At 40.6% G+C, this 25336-nt stretch overlaps 1 protein-coding gene across 6 annotated transcripts in view; it reads left to right on the top strand.

Annotated features, from left to right (window-relative positions):
* Positions 1–25336, top strand: part of ULK4 (unc-51 like kinase 4) — a 71136-nt gene that overhangs the window by 17418 nt on the left and 28382 nt on the right. For 5 of the 6 annotated variants that reach the window (XM_078596683.1, XM_078596695.1, XM_078596688.1 and 2 more), the window contains 15 exons: positions 935–1113; positions 2191–2237; positions 3016–3094; positions 4093–4200; positions 6015–6098; positions 14817–14978; positions 16763–16945; positions 17620–17747; positions 18210–18346; positions 19548–19669; positions 20348–20404; positions 21194–21245; positions 22972–23066; positions 23883–23934; positions 24710–24851. In XM_078596683.1, coding sequence (XP_078452809.1) covers positions 935–1113; positions 2191–2237; positions 3016–3094; positions 4093–4200; positions 6015–6098; positions 14817–14978; positions 16763–16945; positions 17620–17747; positions 18210–18346; positions 19548–19669; positions 20348–20404; positions 21194–21245; positions 22972–23066; positions 23883–23934; positions 24710–24851 — 1627 coding nt within the window. The remainder of the gene's footprint in view (positions 1–934; positions 1114–2190; positions 2238–3015; positions 3095–4092; positions 4201–6014; positions 6099–14816; positions 14979–16762; positions 16946–17619; positions 17748–18209; positions 18347–19547; positions 19670–20347; positions 20405–21193; positions 21246–22971; positions 23067–23882; positions 23935–24709; positions 24852–25336) is intronic. The other variant, XM_078596705.1, reaches the window with a different exon arrangement.

The raw sequence follows: 25336 nt of genomic DNA, 5'->3' as shown, positions 1-25336 counted from the left end.
TCATAATGTCAGATAACAGCACCAGGAAGATGACAGCACAGAAATATCATTATATAATCCAGACTAGGTGGTTAATGTATTCCCAATAAACAGCATTTTCTCAAGGTAATTACACCATCATTATAAATCCACACAACTTTAATATGGAGAATTTAGAAACGAATGTTATAATCGTGTTTTGGTGAAGTAATTGGTAAACAGGGATGAGTTTGTCAAGTCACTATACTCACAGAATTTGCTTTAACCATGGGTACTTCAAAGTTGTATTTAATTCCTATGAGCATCTAAATATGGAAATAATGTATCAAATTGCTTTACAATGCAAACAAGAAACGTTAAAAACACTGAGGCAATGGAACTACGATGTGAGTTACAAAATATGGACAACAGCCATCAAAGTTCAAAGAACTAAAGTTCACAGAAAGACTATTGATGAGATGTATCTGTGATGACAGTAGAACCTACATGCGCTGTGAGTGGACTAGTAGCCACAGGAGGTAATGGCAGGGGTATCAGTTGTGAGTGCGAAGGGACTGGTGGCTACGGAAATGATCGAGAAGGGAGCGTGGTCAGGTGACGGAAGAGGAGGGTAGAGTCTGCTGGTGGAGCGAGCTTCCAGAGTCAGCGAGAAGGTTCAGGAAGGGGGACGTGGCCTCGGTCCTTATATAAGGGAGATGCGCGGGAGACTCGGGGCTGTTGCAGTGGGGTCTCCGCCTGATGTCAGGGGAACGTGTGCCATCTCAAGAGAAGTGTGTGAAGTCATTTTATATGTATATTTTATGTAGCCACTTAAACTACATTATTATTCAATGTATTATAAGTTTCTGCACTTCCAAACAATTTGTTCTCGTTATTTTTCAACATCCTCATTGTCTTTACACACAAAGCATTATCATTATATTGAGCTGGTAAGTTTGTTTTCCACCGTGAAAAGGAGAGAAGCTGGCGTACCTGCCTGAACTGGAAGTTGCCCGGTATCTGGAGCAGCTGTGCGGCACGATGGCAGCCACTGACAAGTCAGGCTCTCCACGCACACGACTCAACCTCCTGTGCTACCTGTGCATCATCAGCACGCATCCGCATGCCGCCAACCGTCTTCTCAACTCACATTTGGTGAGGGGGCATCATTTGCACGCCTGAAGTTCAATGGATTGGCAGTATGTTTGGGGGTTGATGCGATGTGGAGATAGCACATAATACACCTACCTGGAGGTTATGAAAGTGGTTCGTGTAGGTGACAGTATAGCAAGTTGGTTGCTGAAAAATCTGTCTGGCATAGTTTTATCTGTCTGCATGAATCTTGCCACAATAAATACATGGGCTTAACACCAGAGCATGTCCCTCCTGAAAAGAGTCTTCAAACGTATGGATGCTTTTCTGAGTAAAACTAGAATTGTTTCTGCAATGCTCACCCCTACATAGCACGAAGATTATATCTTCACCACACTCATCGTGAAATGGTCTCCTGCGCATAGCACTCATAAAATTACAAATTTGAGCATGCCATAGTACCTGTGTTTCTTTCAATTAGATTGAGATTACAAAAAAAAGTACAACATTTCTATTCAAAGTATCTTCCTGCTCAAATAAGGAATCAGGCAATATTCATCTCTCTTTTTTGGTTCTAATCCAGTGCAGAACACATACATAATACAGGTTTTGTTTCGCATAAATATAAATGTGTCGTTAAACCCGCCACCACCAGACACAGCCATTTAGTAATGTTTGTCACGTTAACAGAACATGCCAATTCGTTACTAGTACAGCACACCAGTGTGTTGGAGAGTAAATCCACAACATTTACAATCAATCTGAGTACAACGTTTCACCAGTAATTACAAATAATAGCATCATCAGACAACAGCCAGATTTGTGTAGAAATCCTGTTTCGTTCTTAAATTTCCCTTGCAGCAACCAGCTTACACATAGCACAACTTTTGCTGACTTCTCAGTGTTAAACCTATTGCTAAATTAGGACACCAACTTATTCAAACACTTCAGAGAAAAGTTAGACCTAAATCATTGTTTCAAAGGGTACAATTCTAAGTTGTCATTTAAATCTAAGTAAATTGGTTTACATGGTTTACTTCTCCATTATCAGTGGAGTATTTTTAAAATGTGTACACTTACTGTTTTAAATTACATACATGGTATTTTTAGTAATCGATAATTATATTTACGTGTTTGCAGTTGTTAGTGCTTATCCAGCAGCTGCAGTCTGCTCAAAACTGGGACATGTGAGTACCTGTTTGTTCTACTCATAGAATGATTAAATTAATAAATGTGTTTATTTCAACCATATGACATCCTATGTAAATACATAATCTATTGAAAAAGATTATCAGCATATACCTCGTAAGTATGTATATGTTTGATTCAGATGATAAAGTGTATCCCTGCTCAGACAAGCATGAGAGTGGTGTTCATTTTCATTGACAGTCTTGAGCCTGGAGTGGAAGTACTTAATTCCTGTGACAGGGGTCAGTCTCTGCCGATTAGCTCCCAAACTTGTACTCATTTATTCAACCTCAGACCAGCAATTGAACTCACAATCTTATTCATTGCGAGTCAATGGCGTTTTCAACAGTGCTACCAATTTCTATTTTACAACGGTATTATGAATTAAAAAGTAGAATGTTACATTTTTTGGAAATCTCAAATAGGTAATTGCCCACTTCCAAAATAAGAAAAATACAATATTATAATAACTATACATATTTTCCTTATAAAATGTATTATAAATCTCGATTGTGCTTACTGTGGCGTGGTGTATTTATATTGCTGTATCTGTACTTTGCTTGCTGAGTATGACTGCGGAAATATAATTATACTATTTCCAAAGTGTGCTGTCGGTAATGATAGTGCCATGTGAGATATTTTATGCAATTATAACATTGGTGTGGTGTGATTACTCTAATCATATGATGGTTAAATATTGCTTGAGGTGGTGTGTTTGCTGTGATAGTAATGCTGTGCGTGATTGGTGTCTCACGTGGTGTGGTTGTGCGCACTCAGCCGTGGGAAGTCGGCTCGTGTTCTGGCTCTGCTGGCCCATCATGCCACGGAGCTCAAGGACACCACCGTGATATCTGAGGTGTGGAAATTTAATGGGCACAGTGGATGATCTGAGATGATGAGAAGCAAAGTGAATATCATTAAAGATAATAAAATATCACTCAACAACCCGGCCGTCCAGATGACCATGTGTTACTGTGGATAGCATGTGCTGGGCTTATAATCGAGTTCAAATCCTGGTTAGTGGGTTGAAGTCAGTCTGTCATCCATTTGCAGTCATGGAAATTTGTACAATTTCGTAAAGCAATAACACATGTTGTCATATGAACAGCCTAGCGTTGTTCCATAAAACACCTCAAGTTCAATTTCGACTTTGTAATTTTTTGTTTTATAAGTAGAAAAATATACATTAGAGTTTTATTCAACTGGGCACCAGTCAGTGAACCCACCACTCATGGAGTTTACATGATTCGGTGGAACAATCCTACAGCTGCCTAGTCAGAGAATGCTAGCTGCATGAAAGTAAATGTTAATGAATATATGACATGTAAAAGCATAGGCCATGATGTATCATGTCATGGCAGACATTGCACATTTGAAACACATTTAATAGCATATTGCACTATCAAAAAAGCCCGGCGTTACGTTTGTCTGTTTGTTTGTCAACGAAATCATAAGAGCCTTTAAGAAGGCCTGAATGAAAAAGTTATAGAAAGTGGACCCCCCAGATGTGTGGGTAAAAATTTGATCTCACAGGTTTGCAAAAATTGCCGACCCCCCTCAAAAAATATTTGACCCACCCCCAAAAAAATACATTTATTTAATATGTCCTACACACCCTACATACAATAGAGTCAGTCGTATCTGCACACATTGGGGGAAGCGGGGGGAGAGGATGACATCAGTGGGGTCGATGGGCGAGGCACGAAGCGCCGAGAAGCTCTCCGCAGGAGCTAGAATAAGGTGGCCATAGGCCGCAGAAATTCTAGTAAATATTAATATCTTCTTGGGCTTATAGGTGCATAGCATGAGGCAAGTGTGTAGACTATCCCATTGTGTGCATGTTCTTGATGGAAGGCCATGACTGCCGTGACGGAGCTGGTGCGCGAGAGCTATAGGAACAGCAAGCTGAAGCAGTGCCTGCTGCCTGCACTGGGGGAACTCATGTGCCTTGCCACGAGACAGGTAAGCCTTATTCCTCCCACCCATCTTGTCAGTAGACAAGCCAGTTACCACCAGCAAGACTGCCTCAATAAACTACCTGGCATCCAACCTCAACCAACAAACCTTATAGAAATCTTTACCTCATTCTCAACCAGTAATGCAACTTTTAAGCTAACTATAACAATCCACCCCAAACCAGCTGTCTAATTAGATAACTAACCCCATCCAGCAAACCAGCACCAACCAGCTACCCAGCCACCTTCATTTCCCCTTGCATAGAACTTGCCCAAACTTCCAAGTAATCTCAAACATCTAACCAACCTCATCTAGCGAGCCATCCAAAAAGGCATTGTAAAATGTATCCTATGATATTTCCATGTACAGTACCTTTTTATGATATATTTAGCACTGATCTAAGAATTGTCTTGTGTGCTCGATGTGTATGCCTGTTGTATGCAAATGTAATTGGTTGGAGCAGTGAGACACGTGTGGTCATGTCTTGTGTGTTGGTTAACCGTTTATCATGTGGCAGCTGCCGAAATCTCCAAAAAATTCGACTTTATTAAGAGCAGTTGGAGGAGAGTGCATGTAGAGCAGTTGATCGATGTTCTTCAGGAAGATGTGTTAAACACTTGTGTCATGGATGTGTTATGGAGTCTAAAAATAACCAGAGTAGATGTTTCATCAGTAACAGATATCAATTACTATATGGTCGATTTTATCAGCTGTATCATTCAGTGCTTAAAAAGCATTAACTTCACTGTTTGTATACCTTTCATGAAATCATTTACTTTCAGCACCATGGCATTTATATATTAAAGATGAATACCTTTTTTGTCAATTATTTTGTACTAGTTTATGAAGCCTGTCTTCGCCAGGCAAAAGTTTTCAATAATTATAATAATTAACCAGATGTGATTTTTTTACAATTTGTATCTACAATCAGACACTAACTAGTCAACATTTTTTATTTTTCTGCAAAAAAAAACTAAAATTGTTAACTTGCTTCAATGTCTTATATTTAAAGACGTACCTATCGGAAACCGCTCAATTTAAAGATTCCTTTCTTATTTAACTAGAAAGAACCAACAATTATTAACTTAATACTCTCTGAGAGGAAGCTCCTGTCTTTTACCGTTTTCGAAATATTCAGATTTTAACATCATAAAATGCGTATTTTTTCATTCCAAACCGGTTTAATCCAAAATATCTCAAAAACAATTAAAGATAGAACAATGGTTTTAACTTTTAAATTTTCTGTGAAACGCTATATCAAAAGAAAAAACGCAATGTTATATTTTTTTTACAGTTTCTGAATGACACGTGCAAACATTTTATAGGGTACTTAAAATCGAGATTTGGGGACCTTAAAATGAAAAATCTTAGATTTTCAAAAAATTTCTGTTGTTTGTGTCCTTAAAGTTACCTATGTACCACATTTCAGCTTTCTACCTTGTCGGGAAGTACCCTAGAGGTTTTTGAGACATACAGATTAAAGTCTTTATTTATATAGATGTGTGTGTGTTTCTACCATATGGGGAGCGGTAGCAGAGCGGTTGGCACACTGCACTATGAACCCGGTGAGCCGAGTTCGACTCCCGCTCACGCTAACTTCAGAGACAATTATTTGAACCAGTCCTGGTCGACTCAGTCTCAAATGAGTATCTGGTGAAATGTGTAAACATGGCCATGCGGGAAACAAGGCAGCTGAGTGTGGAGTTGGCCACCCACCCCCTCATGTGCCGTGCCAGCCTTCATAGGTGCTCGCTAACAGCATTTTCCCCAAAAGTTTGTTAATGCTATATGAACGACCTTTGTCTTTATCTACTATGCAGGAGGAGAAGAGAAGGGTATCGAATGAGAGCTGGCATATCCCAAGTGCTGCATTCACTGTGGTACTGCGATGCTTACGTGATGGGGTACGGGCTGCAATGTTCACCACTTTATCCCTTTTGTTTTTACACGCGGAAAAAATTCTACATTACCACTGAATTCATTCGAGTTCCAATTTTTTAAATCAGATAGATGGGTAATCTTACTGTGAATACCCTTATTACTGAGCCAGTTTTACTATTGGTTGACAGTTTGATTCATGCAGCTCTCCAATCAATTCAATACATACTATGGGAACCTCATTTGCCAGTAAAAATATGATAATTGGTTCTTTACCCTTCTATCTGGCAACAAAACTGACACCTTTTTACAAGGAGTCATGTTTGCATAGACCGCAATACCTGCAGTCATAATACAAACAAAAGAACATAACTCTGATAATGTGCACTGTCCTTAAAGTTGATTGGTCCACACCCGAGACAGCTTTCCTTAGAGCCTAGTCTCATATGGGTTGGACCAGATGACGCCAAAAGGCGCACAACTCAAAGACAATGCACCATCAGAGTATGAGAGCTCGGAGCAAGCATCTACACTATGGGAACCTCATTTGCCAGTAAAAATATGATAATTGGTTCTTTACCCTTCTATCTGGCAACAAAACTGACACCTTTTTACAAGGAGTCATGTTTGCATAGACCGCAATACCTGCAGTCATAATACAAACAAAAGAACATAACTCTGATAATGTGCACTGTCCTTAAAGTTGATTGGTCCACACCCGAGACAGCTTTCCTTAGAGCCTAGTCTCATATGGGTTGGACCAGATGACGCCAAAAGGCGCACAACTCAAAGACAATGCACCATCAGAGTATGAGAGCTCGGAGCAAGCATCTACACTATGGGAACCTCATTTGCCAGTAAAAATATGATAATTGGTTCTTTACCCTTCTATCTGGCAACAAAACTGACACCTTTTTACAAGGAGTCATGTTTGCATAGACCGCAATACCTGCAGTCATAATACAAACAAAAGAACATAACTCTGATAATGTGCACTGTCCTTAAAGTTGATTGGTCCACACCCGAGACAGCTTTCCTTAGAGCCTAGTCTCATATGGGTTGGACCAGATGACGCCAAAAGGCGCACAACTCAAAGACAATGCACCATCAGAGTATGAGAGCTCGGAGCAAGCATCTACACTATGGGAACCTCAATTTGGGACCTCCTTTGCCAGTACCAAAATATACCAATAGGGTTTTCCCCTTTTTTCTGGCAACAAAACTGACACCTTTTGCAAGGAATCATGTCTACATTAACCGCAATACTTGCAGTCAAATGCAAACAAAAAACAATACTCTGGTAATTTATGCATTGTCTTTTTAAGAAAGCTGTCTCTGGTGTGGACCAATCAGTTTCAAAGACAATGCATAAATTACCAGAGTATTGTTTTTTGTTTGCATTTGACTGCAAGTATTGCGGTTAATGTAGACATGATTCCTTGCAAAAGGTGTCAGTTTTGTTGCCAGAAAAAAGGGGAAAACCCTATTGGTATATGGGAACCTCATTTGCCAGTAAAAATATGATAATTGGTTCTTTACCCTTCTATCTGGCAACAAAACTGACACCTTTTTACAAGGAGTCATGTTTGCATAGACCGCAATACCTGCAGTCATAATACAAACAAAAGAAGATAACTCTGATAATGTGCACTGTCCTTAAAGTTGATTGGTCCACACCCGAGACAGCTTTCCTTAGAGCCTAGTCTCATATGGGTTGGACCAGATGACGCCAAAAGGCGCACAACTCAAAGACAATGCACCATCAGAGTATGAGAGCTCGGAGCAAGCATCTACACTATGGGAACCTCATTTGCCAGTAAAAATATGATAATTGGTTCTTTACCCTTCTATCTGGCAACAAAACTGACACCTTTTTACAAGAAGTCATGTTTGCATAGACCGCAATACCTGCAGTCATAATACAAACAAAAGAACATAACTCTGATAATGTGCACTGTCCTTAAAGTTGATTGGTCCACACCCGAGACAGCTTTTCTTAGAGCCTAGTCTCATATGGGTTGGACCAGATGACGCCAAAAGGCGCACAACTCAAAGACAATGCACCATCAGAGTATGAGAGCTCGGAGCAAGCATCTACACTATGGGAACCTCATTTGCCAGTAAAAATATGATAATTGGTTCTTTACCCTTCTATCTGGCAACAAAACTGACACCTTTTTACAAGGAGTCATGTTTGCATAGACCGCAATACCTGCAGTCATAATACAAACAAAAGAACATAACTCTGATAATGTGCACTGTCCTTAAAGTTGATTGGTCCACACCCGAGACAGCTTTCCTTAGAGCCTAGTCTCATATGGGTTGGACCAGATGACGCCAAAAGGCGCACAACTCAAAGACAATGCACCATCAGAGTATGAGAGCTCGGAGCAAGCATCTACACTATGGGAACCTCAATTTGGGACCTCCTTTGCCAGTACCAAAATATACCAATAGGGTTTTCCCCTTTTTTCTGGCAACAAAACTGACACCTTTTGCAAGGAATCATGTCTACATTAACCGCAATACTTGCAGTCAAATGCAAACAAAAAACAATACTCTGGTAATTTATGCATTGTCTTTTTAAGAAAGCTGTCTCTGGTGTGGACCAATCAGTTTCAAAGACAATGCATAAATTACCAGAGTATTGTTTTTTGTTTGCATTTGACTGCAAGTATTGCGGTTAATGTAGACATGATTCCTTGCAAAAGGTGTCAGTTTTGTTGCCAGAAAAAAGGGGAAAACCCTATTGGTATATGGGAACCTCATTTGCCAGTAAAAATATGATAATTGGTTCTTTACCCTTCTATCTGGCAACAAAACTGACACCTTTTTACAAGGAGTCATGTTTGCATAGACCGCAATACCTGCAGTCATAATACAAACAAAAGAAGATAACTCTGATAATGTGCACTGTCCTTAAAGTTGATTGGTCCACACCCGAGACAGCTTTCCTTAGAGCCTAGTCTCATATGGGTTGGACCAGATGACGCCAAAAGGCGCACAACTCAAAGACAATGCACCATCAGAGTATGAGAGCTCGGAGCAAGCATCTACACTATGGGAACCTCATTTGCCAGTAAAAATATGATAATTGGTTCTTTACCCTTCTATCTGGCAACAAAACTGACACCTTTTTACAAGAAGTCATGTTTGCATAGACCGCAATACCTGCAGTCATAATACAAACAAAAGAACATAACTCTGATAATGTGCACTGTCCTTAAAGTTGATTGGTCCACACCCGAGACAGCTTTTCTTAGAGCCTAGTCTCATATGGGTTGGACCAGATGACGCCAAAAGGCGCACAACTCAAAGACAATGCACCATCAGAGTATGAGAGCTCGGAGCAAGCATCTACACTATGGGAACCTCATTTGCCAGTAAAAATATGATAATTGGTTCTTTACCCTTCTATCTGGCAACAAAACTGACACCTTTTTACAAGAAGTCATGTTTGCATAGACCGCAATACCTGCAGTCATAATACAAACAAAAGAACATAACTCTGATAATGTGCACTGTCCTTAAAGTTGATTGGTCCACACCCGAGACAGCTTTTCTTAGAGCCTAGTCTCATATGGGTTGGACCAGATGACGCCAAAAGGCGCACAACTCAAAGACAATGCACCATCAGAGTATGAGAGCTCGGAGCAAGCATCTACACTATGGGAACCTCATTTGCCAGTAAAAATATGATAATTGGTTCTTTACCCTTCTATCTGGCAACAAAACTGACACCTTTTTACAAGGAGTCATGTTTGCATAGACCGCAATACCTGCAGTCATAATACAAACAAAAGAACATAACTCTGATAATGTGCACTGTCCTTAAAGTTGATTGGTCCACACCCGAGACAGCTTTCCTTAGAGCCTAGTCTCATATGGGTTGGACCAGATGACGCCAAAAGGCGCACAACTCAAAGACAATGCACCATCAGAGTATGAGAGCTCGGAGCAAGCATCTACACTATGGGAACCTCATTTGCCAGTAAAAATATGATAATTGGTTCTTTACCCTTCTATCTGGCAACAAAACTGACACCTTTTTACAAGGAGTCATGTTTGCATAGACCGCAATACCTGCAGTCATAATACAAACAAAAGAACATAACTCTGATAATGTGCACTGTCCTTAAAGTTGATTGGTCCACACCCGAGACAGCTTTCCTTAGAGCCTAGTCTCATATGGGTTGGACCAGATGACGCCAAAAGGCGCACAACTCAAAGACAATGCACCATCAGAGTATGAGAGCTCGGAGCAAGCATCTACACTATGGGAACCTCATTTGCCAGTAAAAATATGATAATTGGTTCTTTATTATTTGTTTCTTTCGGTTAAGTCACGTCTAAAGATAAAATAATAAATTAAATTAAATAATAGAATACGACGTTTCGATTGCAACACAAGCAATCATCATCAGGTATAATGAAATAGCGACAAGGACAGTGCACATTATCAGAGTTATGGTCTTTTGTTTGTATTATGACTGCAGGTATTGCGGTCTATGCAAACATGACTCCTTGTAAAAAGGTGTCAGTTTTGTTGCCAGATAGAAGGGTAAAGAACCAATTATCAATTCAATACATTATTAAAATAATAAGTCAAGGTGTCTTGCTGGTCCAGTGAGCAATGGGAAGTGACTTTGGTCTTGTTAATATATTCAAGCCCTATTCTTTGGGTCTTTCGGTAAAGTCACGTAGATAGATTTCGATTGAAAGCTTTCGTGACTGCAGGGATTCATCTTCTTGGTTCTTTCGGTAAAGTCACGTAGAATGGAAATAATAAAATAATACAAATAAAACATAATTAAATAATTCTCACGACGTTTCGGCCACAACGCAAGCAGCCGTCCTCAGGTGGAGAGCAGGTCTATCGAGTAGACAGAGTCTGAATGACACACTCCAGGCTTGGAGCGACTATTTAAGCTGGGATGGAGGGGGGAAGGGCGCCTTGACAAAAGAGTTTGCATATCAAGAGGAATTTAGCATATTTATGGTAAATGCAGATATGCGATTAGTACTACTTGTGAAATGCGTAGGAGGTTTTATTTTATTATTTCACGTAGATAGGTTAAAAAAAAAAACTACCACGTTTAGATGGCAACACAAGCGGTCGTCATCAGGAAAAGGGGGTTAGCTTCTAAAGGCAAACTGTTTATAAAGGTTTGAAATGGGCGTAGCCCAAATGTCAGCAGCCAATGTTAATGTAAGTGGTGAGCAGCGACCACGACGGTGGTGGGTTTTCCACCAATCAAAGGGCTGCCAGGTAAAAATTAGCATGTTAATGTAAGATCGTTGAGTGGCTTCCACGGCGAGCACGCTGAGATGGCTGTGTTAATGTGAGAGATTAGTATGTTAATGGAAGATATCAGAGCAGCAACCTCGAGGTCGGCGCACAAGGTGGCTGTGTTTGTGTGAGAAATTTAACCTGTTCACGTAAAATCAGAGAGCCGAAAATAACAACTAACATCGGAAGATGGTAGGATAGGAACATCACAGCCAGTTATGACTTAAACTGGTCAATAACGTCCTTCCAATGATTGCTCAGTTTGTACCCATCTTCTCGGTTGAAATTGTGTCTGTATATGTATATATGGATGGCTTCATGAATGAATCTTTGTTGATAGCCAGTGGGTTTGCAAAGTACCTTTGTCTTAGAGAAATCAATTTCGTGTGAGCCCACCGCATTAAAACAATGATCAGCCACGGCCAAGGTATTGGTCCTACCGTGTTTCAGATCTGCCTCATGTTCACGAACACGGTCCGAGACATGTCGCTTAGTTTCCCCAATGTAACTACTGCCGCAGACACAGCTTAGTTTGTAGACGTCAGGGTATTGCATGTCAGGGATCACATCCTTCACAGATGGGATCAGATCACGAGTTTTATGTACTGTGTTAAATCAAACCTGGATCTTGTGTTTGCTCATGATTTTAGAAATCTTTTTGGTGGCCCCTGCTATGTATGGCAAGGTGATGGTTTTGATTGGGTCTTCAGATGGTTCGTTCCCAACAGTTGGGGTGATAGCTTTACAGATTGTGTAGTCTGAATATCCATTCTTCTTGAGAGCTTCGTGTACGTGTTCCAGTTCACTGGCTAGGTCAGGGGTCGGCAACCTGCGGCTCCGGAGCCGCATGCGGCTCTTTTGAACCTTGACCGCGGCTCCGGGGCGGATGCTAGCGAGGGGAGGAGGCGCACTGTGACACCTGCTCTGGCGTTGCCGCTGCTGACAGGTCGCCGCTCCGCTCCACACTGCCCGCCCGGTGACAGGCAATAACGTTGCCGTTGCTTTGTCACATGTTTGTAAGAAGTAAAAACCTTCCTGGGCAGCAAAGAGCTCACCTTTGCTGAGCTGGAACAGCCAGAGTGGCTGGAAAAATTACATTTTATGGTAGACATGACAGCACATCTAAACACGCTAAATACAACCCTTCAGGGGAAAGGAGGCACAGCCCTGCACATGCTGGAGGAGGTTTTGGCATTCGAGCGCAAGTTGACAGTGTTTGTCAAAGATTTACAGAGAGGTACACTGTCTCACTTTCCCTCTTTGAGAGAGTTCAAACAAAGTCATGATACGATAAATTTGGAATATTTCAAGTCTGCAATCACCACAATGCAAAGTTCGTTTGGGAAACGATTCTGTGAGTTCAGAGAGGAAAAAACGACATTATCCTTCCCTGTCACTCCCCTGGCGATCGATCCATCCCTATTGAATATGACTGCATTTGCAGGTGTAAGTCAACCTGATCTTGAGATGGAACTGGCCGATATAGCCGACAAAGATATATGGGTGTCCAAATTCAAATGCTTGACCGCTACTCTTGAGGATGTTGCCCGTCAGAAGGCCATTCTGGCTCAGAATCATAAATGGAGTGATATTGAAAACCTTCCCAAACAGGACAAACTTGTATTCGAAACATGGAATGCCATCCCCAACACTTATATAAACATGAAAAAGTATGCATTTGGAGTCCTGTCGATCTTCGGCTCCACATATGTATGTGAGCAGGTCTTCTCCAACATGAACTATATTAAAAACAAACATCGATCACGCCTCACAGATGACAGCTTGCAAGCCTGTGTGAAAATGAAGGTGACGTCTTACAGCCCTGATGTGCAGACACTGTGCACTGAGGTTCAGGAGCAAAAATCCCATTAACCAGGTAATTTAGCTATTAATTTGCAAAAATATATTTTACATTGTTAAGTGAAAAAGTCATTTTTTTATTCAGATTGACAGCTGACTGCACGATCCTGTATATAGCAATAAGGTAAGAAACAATATATGCAGTGTTATTTTTGTTTTAATAGTTGCAATGGTTTTGCGGCTCCCAGTTTATTTTTTCCTTCGGAAACGGGTCCAAGTGGCTCTTTATGTCTTAAAGGTTGCAGACCCCTGGGCTAGGTGATGATGGTCGGAAATACATCGAGCTCTATGGTGTAGAGTTTTGATGAGGGAATTCTTCTGGGAAGGATGGTGGTGGGAGTCAGGTTTTAGATATGCATCCGTATGGGTGGCTTTCCTGGAGACAGAGTGTCCCATTGAGCCATCTTGTCTTTTTTCGATTAAAACATCCAAGAATGGTAGCTTGACATCCTTTTCCACCTCCATGGTGAATTTGATGGCGTAGTGTATGGAATTGATGTGGTTGAAGAATTGGTTCAGAGCTGGTCGGCCACGTGGCCAGATGACGAACGTGTCATCTACGTACCTCTTCCACAAGGACGGACGTAGAGTGGATGCCTGGATGGCATCTGTCTCAAATTTTTCCATGACAACATTGGCTACAACTGGAGATAAGGGAAACCCATTGGGGTACCTTTCTTGGATGTTAATAGCTCATCTTATTGGAGAGTATATTGAGCACATTGATTATATTGATGTAGTTTATATTTAGTTTTTTCACATCGGTTTATTGTATGGTAGTTGGGTAGTTGCAGTTCTTTAGCGTCAATATGCTAAATTCCTCTGTTTTATTATATTTGATTTTGATTAATTTATTATTTCCCTTCTACGTGACTTTACCGAAAGAACCAAGAATATGCTAATTTTTACCTGGCAGCCCTTTGATTGGTGGAAAACCCACCACCATCGTGGTCGCTGCCCACCACTTACATTAACATTGGCTGCTGACATTTGGGCTATGCCCATTTCAAATTTTTATAAACAGTTTGCCTTTAGAAGCTAACCCCCTTTTCCTGATGACGACCGCTTGTGTTGCAATCAAAAGGTCGTAGTTTTTTGTTATTTTCTTTGAACCTATCTACGTGACTTTACCGAAAGACCCAAATAATATGAATTCCTGTAGTCACGAAAGCTTTAAGTCAAGATATTTAAGCCAGTGGCGGAAATACCATATTTCCATGGTAGGGTTCAGAATCTTCATAGGATGACCACAGTGGGTTTTCTAGTGTTACTCATTTTGTCGACTTTGGAAGCATGAATAATGGGCCATGTATTTTTGTATGAGTGTTTTCCAGCAGAAATTGTTTGAACAAATCCCTTGGTCAATGGGATAAAATGTTGTTTCATTTCTCGATGAAACACCTATCTTTGTTTAATGCATTTTATTAGACATAGACCACCGAGACAGCACATAATGATTCTTCATTTAATGACTTTATCTAAGCAAAGTACCACCAGGTCAGCAAGCTAAATAAAGGAGTTCAATAGAACATTTCGAGAAGGTGGTGCTTTTCCTGGGTTTGCATGGGCTGCTCTGTGGAAACCTGGTGAGCAGGAGGAGCCTCTAACGAACCACCTGGCAGCAAAGGTAGTGGAGAATGTGTGCAGTGGAGCCTCCGCGCAGACGAGCGGCTTTCAGACGGCAGAGGTGGGGCCCATGCTGTGGTACCTGTTCACCCACTGCACCGTCGACTCCCTGCGTGTCACTGCCATCTCTGTGAGTTTGTTTGCCGCAACATTTTGTTGTACGTTGAGTTAATACGTTTTAATGTTATTGAATGGATTATTATATAAATGTATTAATAATCAAGTGTCTGCTCAAACGACTTTGACGACCCTGAGCCATTGGTGAAAATGTTCATGTCACGGGGACCATTATCTTCCTAAGATGACCAATGTCGACATCATGCAATGCGTTAATACCATATTAAAATATGTTAATGTATATGCAATCTGATCAGACATTCAAATATCCAAACACAGCAAGTAAAAACATTTAAATATTAAGTAAAATACAGAGGTTATTACAAATATTGGAAAGTTAAACATGCAACAATTAGAGCTGACTTGGCATGCATTTTGTGAAGTGCTTACTCCTCACTCCCCTGCTCTACCTATGCAAACAATGCAGTGTTTGTAAAGAATAAAAAAAATATGTTACCTGTTAGTTCTATAACTACATTATTATCTTTGTACTTCACATTTTCACACATTTTAACTCGATCCATCTGAAAACCCTTATCGTTGAAGGAACCATTGAGTTTTGGCATCTTCACCCAAAGGCTTGCATCCAGGAGCACAGATGTGCTGGCTTACAGCCCAAAAAAAGTCAGTGGTTGTTAAATTGATGTCAAAACATAAACAATAGTAATACAAGGCAGACACCTGCCCCCTGGCTACACCCTTTTACAATATATCCTAACACTTAGATGCCTTCCCTCTGCTCACCACATTCACAATACACCCAAATATATTTCTTTGATGTTACCGTGTTTTTTTGTTTTATTGGTGCTTTTGATGTGCATGTGCTCGTGCCATGTGTGTGTTGTCATGATAATTTCTTCATCGTGTGTCCTGTGGTGATGGTTGTATGGTTTATGTGAGGTGTATGTCCATGTTATGTGCAGAGTGACTGTACAGTTTAAATTAGTACATGCACATGATGCAAGGAATATCACTACATGTTGAGTTGATCGCATATGCAACACTGTACCTTTAACTGATAAATCCAGCCAGGTGGTGCTGTTAGTAGAGCACCCAACTATTGAAGGTTTTAAATTCAAATCCTGCTTTAATATTGACTCAGCCCATCATCAAGTAAGGCCAAAGTAATGAACACTATTGTGTTGGAAGTCAACAGTGAATTTCCTATGGATAAACTGGCATCCACCAAAGTAATGTGAACTTTCCACCAGTGGCTCTGAGCCATCAATTACGAAAATAACAATTCAACATTAATTTGAACCATAGAAGTAAATCACAATAAAATAAGCAATAGCACCAGAGATTAATCACAATTTTTATAAAAAATATTTACTAAATTCCTAATTATGGATGTATTGTAGTGGATAAGATGACTTGCAGTTATAATGTTGCACATAAATGTACACAACTTTTCACTATTATTTGTGGCTATTGTTAATATTCTAAGTTTCTCAAGTGCAGTGTATGTATGTATGTTGTACTTCCTTCGCACTGTATGTAGCCAACCGTTGTAATGGGAGATGAAACATTAGTTGGACTTTCATCCTCCATAAATTGTTGTTTTGCGAATGTAAACGCTACCATGCAGCGTGAAGGGATTGGCAGCAGCGATAGAGGAGGATGGCACAAAGCCATGCAGCTCATAGGAGTACAATTTAATTCAGCCCAAAGTACAGCTCGAGGCTACATTTTTTATTGGCTCTGGATATGCATCAAATGGCATTGGTGATTATGGTGGCGTGCGTATGCTTGTGTGTGCGCCCCCCCTTCCCCCCTCCACCCATCCTGGTTTGGTAGGCACTTTGTCGCGTGAGCCGCCGCATGCCAAGCTGCTTTCAGAACGTACTGGAGAAGGTCGGGCTGGCACCTGTACTTGAGGCACTGCTGTCGAGCATTGCGCGTGTGCAGCAGTGCCTGCTCACCCTGTTCTGCATCATGCTGGCATCGGGTGGCCACCTCCAGCGCCTTGTTCATGAGAAGGTCCTCTCTCTTTCCCGTCTGTGTACACACTGCCATTCTGTATTACTAATAACTCCAAAGTGATTTCATTTTATATTGATATTGAGTTACTACTATAACAATACTCAAAAATAGATGCCAGTGGTCATCCCCATTTGGAGTCATGAGCTATGGCTACTACAACAAAACTCAAGAATAGATGCCGGAACTCATCTCCATTTGGAGACCTGAGCTATGGCTGGATATTCCACATGAATATAGTCAGTACCATTGTCTCCATAGGACACCCACTGTTACTTGATTCTGTTTTAATCAGGTCCTGAGAGATTATAGCCACAATTGGTATTTTATTTTATGACTTTCCCATTGTGAGCTGGGAACAGGTTTCTTTTAAATAAGGTGTTTTACACAACCTAAAAAAGGAAAACAGCAGTAGGTACCACTCTAAGCTGCATATCACAGGCGGTTGAAAATTTGTCAATGAGGAAATAGAATGAACTCAATGTATTGTCTTGTAGCAAGGAACAGTTATTTGAGATGATTCAATTACTTATTATGTATAGGAATTGACTAAAACTGTCACACTGATACAGACAAATGTAGGTATGGTAATGAAATAAAAAAGCACCCATTTCATTATTGGACTGTGTCCTCGCTTAAGCTTCTCTGCTGACGACACCATTGGTGTGTGGCAGGAGTTTGTGGCAAAGATCGTGCGTCTGCTGGAGAGTCCGTCGGTGCTAATCCGAGCCAAGGCTTTCCTGGCACTCCATCAGGTACTGCAAAACAACCCCGACATGCTGCTCTACTGCTGTCAGTCCCGGTGAGTGAGCCCTGCCACACACACGCTCACCACTCTGTTCCCAGTTCAATGTAGTTTAATTACCAGGTTAGAGTGCACTGGTATTTATCACATCAAACATAATTACCCATATTTGTATTTTAAAGTCAATATTAAAGTTCTGGCTACCCAAAAAGAGGTATTCATAATGTCAAGTTGATCTACTTAGTCAACCACCAACGATGATTCAGACTCTTAGCTTTCAGACTGTGAGATAGGTGCCCAAATGATAGCACCATCCAACCAGATGGCCCTACCATAGTAATCTATCATTTTCAACACTGATTCAGGGGTACCAATGTTGATGAACTTTGCCTAGCACCCATCTCATGATCAGTGAAACACTCTTTCCAATCTGTTTGTTGCCATTGATCTTCATTTTTTTTGTTGATGATGGGGATGATGATGATACTGACGGTGGCGATGCGTTCAAATCCTCGACAGGCTGGTGATGTACATTGAGAGGGACTCTCGGCGCGCAACTCCGGGTAAGGATCAGCAGCAGGGGGGGTACGAATACCTGTCCCGGTGCCTGGAGATCCTCACTGCTCTCATTGTCCACCAGCTGCCCCTGCTTACTGGTAAGGAACCTGTGAATGTGGAATGAACTGCATGGGTTGTGAATGCATGAATGAACTCCTGTACAGTGAAACCATAGCCTTGGTCTGAAATTAAAATAAGTGTAAAATAACAACAATAATCCTATGTACTGTATATGTGTATATATATGTCATATATATGTTAGTGTATGTAGTGTATGTGCGTGTTATTATGCAGACCCAAATTCAAGAGTGTGTACGGTATGTAATTGTGTGCTGTGTACTGTGTGCTGTTAAGTAGTTATGTTGGTCCCTCCAATCCCCACCACCCCTCCCCTATCACTCCCACCTGCCACCCTTCACCATCGCTCCCCCACCACTAACGTATTACCATTTAATACAATTGAACGACATTTATTATAAGATTATGTACAATTAAACATGTTCTCTTGCATTTTATTTTACGTAACATATTCTCAGGTATTTAGTATGTAAAAATGTTTTATTATATTTTCTACGTTCTTGCATTTAATACACAGACTTTTCTTTTTAATTAGTTGCTCTGATCTGGCTAAGTACGAAATCAGAGTAGCTGGGGTATGACTGCATACGAACATTGACACACCAGCCTGATGGTAATGAGAGGTCTGTAGGGGGCGGTGCAGTAAGAGATTTGCTATTACTGTACTTCACAAACATGAGTTCACCCTGGACATTCCTGTTTCCTCCGACAAGCAAAAATACTTTTACATAATTACAAATTAAACACATATTCCAAAGTACCACCCTAAGTAAAGTGTGTCTTTACACTTAGTGAAGCCTTCTAGACAAAGCAAAGAAAATATTACTTGAATTCATCCAGCCAAGTGGCAGAGTGGTAAGAGGATCATCTCATTATCAAGTTCCACATTCAAATGTTAGTTGAGGATAGACTGAGCCCATCAACCCTCTGAGGTCAATAAAATGAGCACTGCTTTATGGGAAGACAACAGTGGTTTACCTGTGGATAGACTGGCCCCCACCATAGTAATGTGGAATACAAATATGGAATTTCAGCTCAAGACCACACACCAAGATGAGCACCATCCAATACTTGCTTGAGTGTGGTAAAGACATTTTTGTTAAGTATATTCAAAATAATGCATTGCTCCTGTAACTATTATCATACAGCAGTTGTGAGCAAAGCAATTGCATTTACTTACTTCTATTGCATGTGTGAACTTGCCGGGTCTTTGTGGGACAGGTGAGGTTGTATCAGTCCTGGAGAGTGTGTCCGGTAGGCGGCACCCATCCACAGTCCAGGCCAAACAGCTCAAGCATCAGCTGCCCATGCTGCCCGTGCTCTTACATCTTGTCACCTCACAGGTCAGTGTGAACACAATGGCATTTATTTCCAACTCAAGCCAACCACTCATTGTTTATAATGTGAGTCAATTTTAGTTTTGTTTACCGCGTATTCTCTTTATGTTGGTGAGATTGTGCCCAGTAGTCACCCCACAATGGACCACTGGAGCATGAACCATCCTCATCTCACTTTGTACACATCTGGGGAACACATTGCATTTTATTGCTGCAGAAACATAATCCTCAGGCAAAACTCTTGAAAAATATGGGTCACGTGCTTAATTCGAGGAAAATGTTCCCATCAGTTTGAATTCATAAAATATTATTTAATGTTTGAGCTAAATATTAACACTGATATATTTGTCAAAATGTTACATGAATGACAAGAGGCACATAGAAAGTGGTTTTGCCTTGTGAGGTCACTTTTGCATAAAAGTAATGCACGGTGAATAAAGTATCACAACCTGATGTACATTACCTCACGCATAATATTCTACCATCCTTTCCTCAGTGATCGTTCAAAAAATATATTTACGTACCATTCAAAACCACTGTGCTCGTGGAGAGAATTGTGTTTTTGTTCTTTTTGTAGCTGATACTCATATATCTCATGAGCACAACATGACTTCACAAACAATGAATGATCATTGATCATGATCACACCTATTTCCTATATTCATTCCCTGTGCTCTTTTCCAGGTGTTCAGGCCACAGATTGTGAATGATGAGTTTCTCTTCAAATATGGGATTCTCTTGGTAGGTATACATTCAGTCAATTTTTCTAATTGTTTTCTTCCTTAGTTACCTTTGAATAACTGCACTTTCAATAAAACCCTGTATATAAACTAATGCAGAGCTTTAGGCTTCATTTGGGTGATGTGTTCTGTGTTATGTACACAATCTGCATTTGACCCGGTTACATGGCCCAGCAGTAGCGTGTTTGCAGCTTGTTGCAGAGATGCATGGTTAGAAACGGGTGGTCACCTTGATTCATATTTAGTGTTGGCGTACTGTTCCAAATTTGAAAGGTTATTCAAAAATTACTTATTTGGGAAACACATAGCAATCATTTCCCTTTACTGCACAAACCTACCAAGACCATGCTCGGTGATACTTTCCTGGATTAACAAGGGTAATGCAATGTAAATTTAATGTGAGGTTTTACATGTATTTGTGTATTTTGTAACATTTCACCTGCAAAGCACCAGTTCCTCGTCTGTGTATTTTTTATTGCCAAATTGGCATATCTGTCATTTCTCAACATGAATATGTAATTTGTATCTTTGCAGGGGACATGTATCTGAGATATGGTTTACGTGTATGATGTTCTGAGCCTTGCAGAGATGCATTTGAACTTTTAAGGAGTCCCAGTGAAATATGGCATTATTTTATTTGGAACAGTACTTTTTATGATTAAGATCAAGAACTCTTACAGTCTAAACAATGAGCAGAATAATTGCACAGCCTCAAAGCCTGCATTATAATGTTTTTTCTCCATGAACTGCTTGCTGTGAATGTATTAAAGAAGTGGCTTATCTTTCTTAGGGGTATATCAAATCAATCGACTATGGAGAGACCAGCATTGATGGCGCTGTTGGTACGTAAACAAGTCATTTATAAATTAGCATCTTTTTTTATTTTCTGCCAGTATTGGCAGCTCCTGACTGTATCTTAGGAAGAAAATATATTCTACCTTATATTTTACAGTTTAGGTAATAGGTATAGGTAATTTAAGGTAATTATAATTTACGAGAAACATAATTAGCCTATGATCAAATCACCTGGAATGTGCCTGATCTCATCAGATCTTTAACACACAAGACAATGAGACTTAAAAGATATAGTTATTTTATGTAACATGAGATAAATTATTTGATCAAATGTGGCCCAGAAATAACCAGACATTTTATATGCTGAAATGAATATCAACCACAGATTTTACCAGAAGTCTCCCGACATTTAATGCACATGGCTGTATGTCAGGGAATCATACATTCATAGAGGATGCTGCTACTGCTGTTCATAACCTAATGCATGAGGAGGCACCGGATTTCATTTCAGAATTCAACAGTGTAGGGGAATACAGGCGTCTTGCCAAGCCCACTCTGATCAGACGTTAGAGGGAGGCGCTGGGCAATAGCCCTAGACGTACGTATGTATAGGCGATGAGTAATGAGCAAGGAGGGTGAGATTGGAGGACAGCCACAGTGGGAAAAAGGAGTGGGAAACTTGAAGGGAAAGTGACAGTTGGAAGAACAGAGAAGGAAAATTTGCGAGTGTAGATAGGGGGTGGAGCAGAAGGAGGAGTGAATGAAGGGGAGAGAGAAAGAGGAGGAGGGGAGTTCTGGGTGTGAAGTCTGCTGCAGCACGTGTTACCTGCTGGGTAACCTGTGGGTCATCAATAAAGAAACCTTTGTTGAATGTAGCGTGAGCTGAATCCCTTTAAATGTATACAGACATATACAATATACAATCATCTAATAATATGTTGCCATTATATGAGAAATTAACAAGACCTTGTGAAGCTCAGCCTAATAGTGTTAGTTGTTTACCTGCAACTGACTTAAAGCCTTGACATTAAAAGCAACTTGGTGGTTTACAGTTTGTGCTGGAACTAACAGAAAAGAAGGGTGTTTGTGGATCACACTTTTGTTTACTGATGGCCATCATCATCAGCCATAATCTATCCACCGCTCCCCCACCCATGATACCGATGCCTTGAATCACGTTTTTTTATTCCAAAATCCATCTTCTGCACATTAGTTAAATCTCATCACTCCATCTCTGAAGTTGTTGTTCCCTCTGGCACATTCTCTCCTTTGGCTGCTACTCCAGTACTAGCCTTCCCATCAATCATCATCCGTTTCAGTGACGTGTCTTACCCAAGACTAGTTTTATTCATGAACAAGGGATAGCTACACTTGCAATTACGCAAAGAACGAAACAAAATACTATTCAGGACAGGAATAAGTTAAGGAGATCCACTCTCACCAAAGCTACTATTTGTGTACAAATAGACTTTCAAATCTGCTGCGCTGGGAGTTATCCAAGTGATGGTGGTACAGAAAATGGCTCGTTGATCTGTATACATAGATATTCTTTGCCATTCTATCGTGTTTATAGGTTTTCTGTAGGTATTTATCTTTCCTCCCACATGCAAAATCTCATTGCCAAACCTCCCAGTGCAGGGCCCTCCTGAAAAAAGAGCGCTGAGATGCAGTGAGCATTTCCTGGGTAAATAAAGGGACATTTTATTGTGTTTGCAAAGGCTTGCTTGATGAGTAGGTGTAGTGGCGGTGCTCATTCCTATATTTTGTACCCAGGCCAGGCACAGGCGGACGAAGCAATGAGAGTAACGCTATCGGTGTTCGAGGCCATCACCCAGCACCCTGTTCTGCTGACTCAGCACCACGTTGCAGTGAGTGACAGTGAGGGCAGCCACAGTCACTGCCCTTGCGGCACGAGGCCAAGAAAATACATCATGCACATCGATCTATTAATTTACTTTTATTTAATTCGGTGGCATTCGTGTAGTGAGAAAAGGGGATTTTTTTGCGGAACACATTACCCATTTGGGATATCAGCATTGTGTTCGTTCAAATGAAGCAGAACATGTTTTATGTTGCAGAGGCATTTGTGTCATTCTGGAATATAGTGCTTAAATGTTTTACTGTCATCTTGTGCCAAGTTGTGGATATTTCTTCCATGTTGGAAAGAGGATAGCTACTGTGTTATTCATATTAGAATCTCCATAAGGGGCTTCATTGAGGAAAAAAATTCCATAACATTTTGGACACTTCCTACACAATACAGAGGGAGGATTATTTTTAAAAAATACTTTAAAATACAATTGCACGACCTGTTTTATTTACAAACAATCTGCACTAGGCTCAGAGTGATAGGAGTGCAGTGCTCACAATCGCAAGATTGCGAGTTAAACTTTAGTTCACCGATTGACTCGGGCCATCATCTTTGGTTTATAAAACGTGCATCATTTTGTGAGAAGTCAAAAGTGATTGTCCAATAGAAAGACTGGCATCAACCTAGCAATGTAGAATTTCAACCAATGGCTTAGGACTGCCAACATACGGGTGTCATCTCGCACTCATTTATGCATGGAGGCACTTTGAATTTATGGCATGAAAGTTATATACATCCCCTTTGCTGGGATCTCTAGACTCTTTAAGAATGTCCCTTCTCATGTAAGGCTTTTTATGACTGCTGTTGTTTGCAGGTTGTGGACTCTGTTCTGCCTCCTCTGACTGCTCTTGTTCTGAGCCAAAGTGGTAAGGCTGTGCGATTTAACTGTGCAATATCAACAAATGGCCTTGGTATGTCAGTGCTGTAGATTTTTCTGTATTTCGAAAAACAGCCGTATACGAGAAATGAATGACCGCTGCTGTTGCATTATTAATGGTGTTAAATAGCTTGTACTCATTGTTGTTTATCAATAGCACTCTACAAGATCAAGAAAATATTTTGTTTAACACTATAAACTGGACTACAAATTGGTTAGTGGATTGAGTCACTGGTCACCTGTGGAAAAACTCAGCTCCCTGAAATTTAGAACTTGCTTTTATAATGTGTATGTTCAGGATTACAGTGATGTTGGCATTGATCCCCGGATCCACCCTGCCACCTCATCATGAATGCATTGATTTTTTCAATAGAAGTATGAGATATTAATCCGCTTTAAAGAATAACATGTATTCCCCCTTTCCTTCACTGTATCTTAAATGCATTTATTTGAGAAAACAAGGAGTTGTAAGTATTTATCTTGGTCATGAGTGGGATATATTTTTTAAAAGAGGCATAGTCTTTCACCGTTTTCAATTAACTAAACTTCTTTTCAATTAAATAGCACTTGTTTGAGCAAAACATTTTAATGTAAACCCACTATGTCTCCACTACTGTGGTGAATTGTATCGTATTGCTTAGTTGCACCAGTGTTTTTTGGTGAAGAGACATTCTAGAACAGCGGCTCTCGATTAATTACACGAGGACAACATATCACGATATTCTTTCTATCTCTCATCCGTCTCCGTTATGTGTTCCCCCCAGCGGAGCGCCGTATGTTCAGCTTGCGGCTGCTGTCAGAGGCGGCATCTGTGCTGCTTGGACACGAGGCTGTGAGCAGCAAGGCCGGCGGTGTCTCGCCTAATGCCGGCCTACTCCGCCTCGTCCAGGAGACCCTTCTACCAGAGTGAGTGTCATTTCACCGTGATCCCCCATTTGTGAAGGGTTCCTAAGTATAATGTCAGGCAAGTCAACAGCAGTTGAAACAGGGCACACGCTATTGATGAAAGTACAGAGGGTTACAACTTAACTGCTGATGGAAAACATTGATCCACATGGTCCATGGATTTATGGATACCTCACCTATCAACCTTTATCTGTTTATAAATGTCTCGTAAAATTCGTTTTTAGAAGGAAAAGCCTGGACTGGTTTTTGATATAACTGAGTCACATTGGTAGGGTACTACTGATACTCATTTATTCAAGAAAGCCTGACTGCTGATGTGACACCATATGTTGAAACCGGTCTTGAATTTCCATGCAGTGAATTAATGTTGCTGAAAATATACCCTCCCAGAAGGCTGTGGGGCCAATGAGTTGTGTAAAATATACTTGTATTTTTTCTGATAAGACAGATATATGAAGGAGACAGCTGCTTACATGTTTTTACTT

Source organism: Lampetra planeri, chromosome 1, assembly GCF_965212315.1.
Source record: "Lampetra planeri chromosome 1, kcLamPlan1.2.h2, whole genome shotgun sequence".
NCBI classification, from domain to species: domain Eukaryota; kingdom Metazoa; phylum Chordata; class Hyperoartia; order Petromyzontiformes; family Petromyzontidae; genus Lampetra; species Lampetra planeri.
This window is presented reverse-complemented; position numbering and strand designations above follow the sequence as displayed.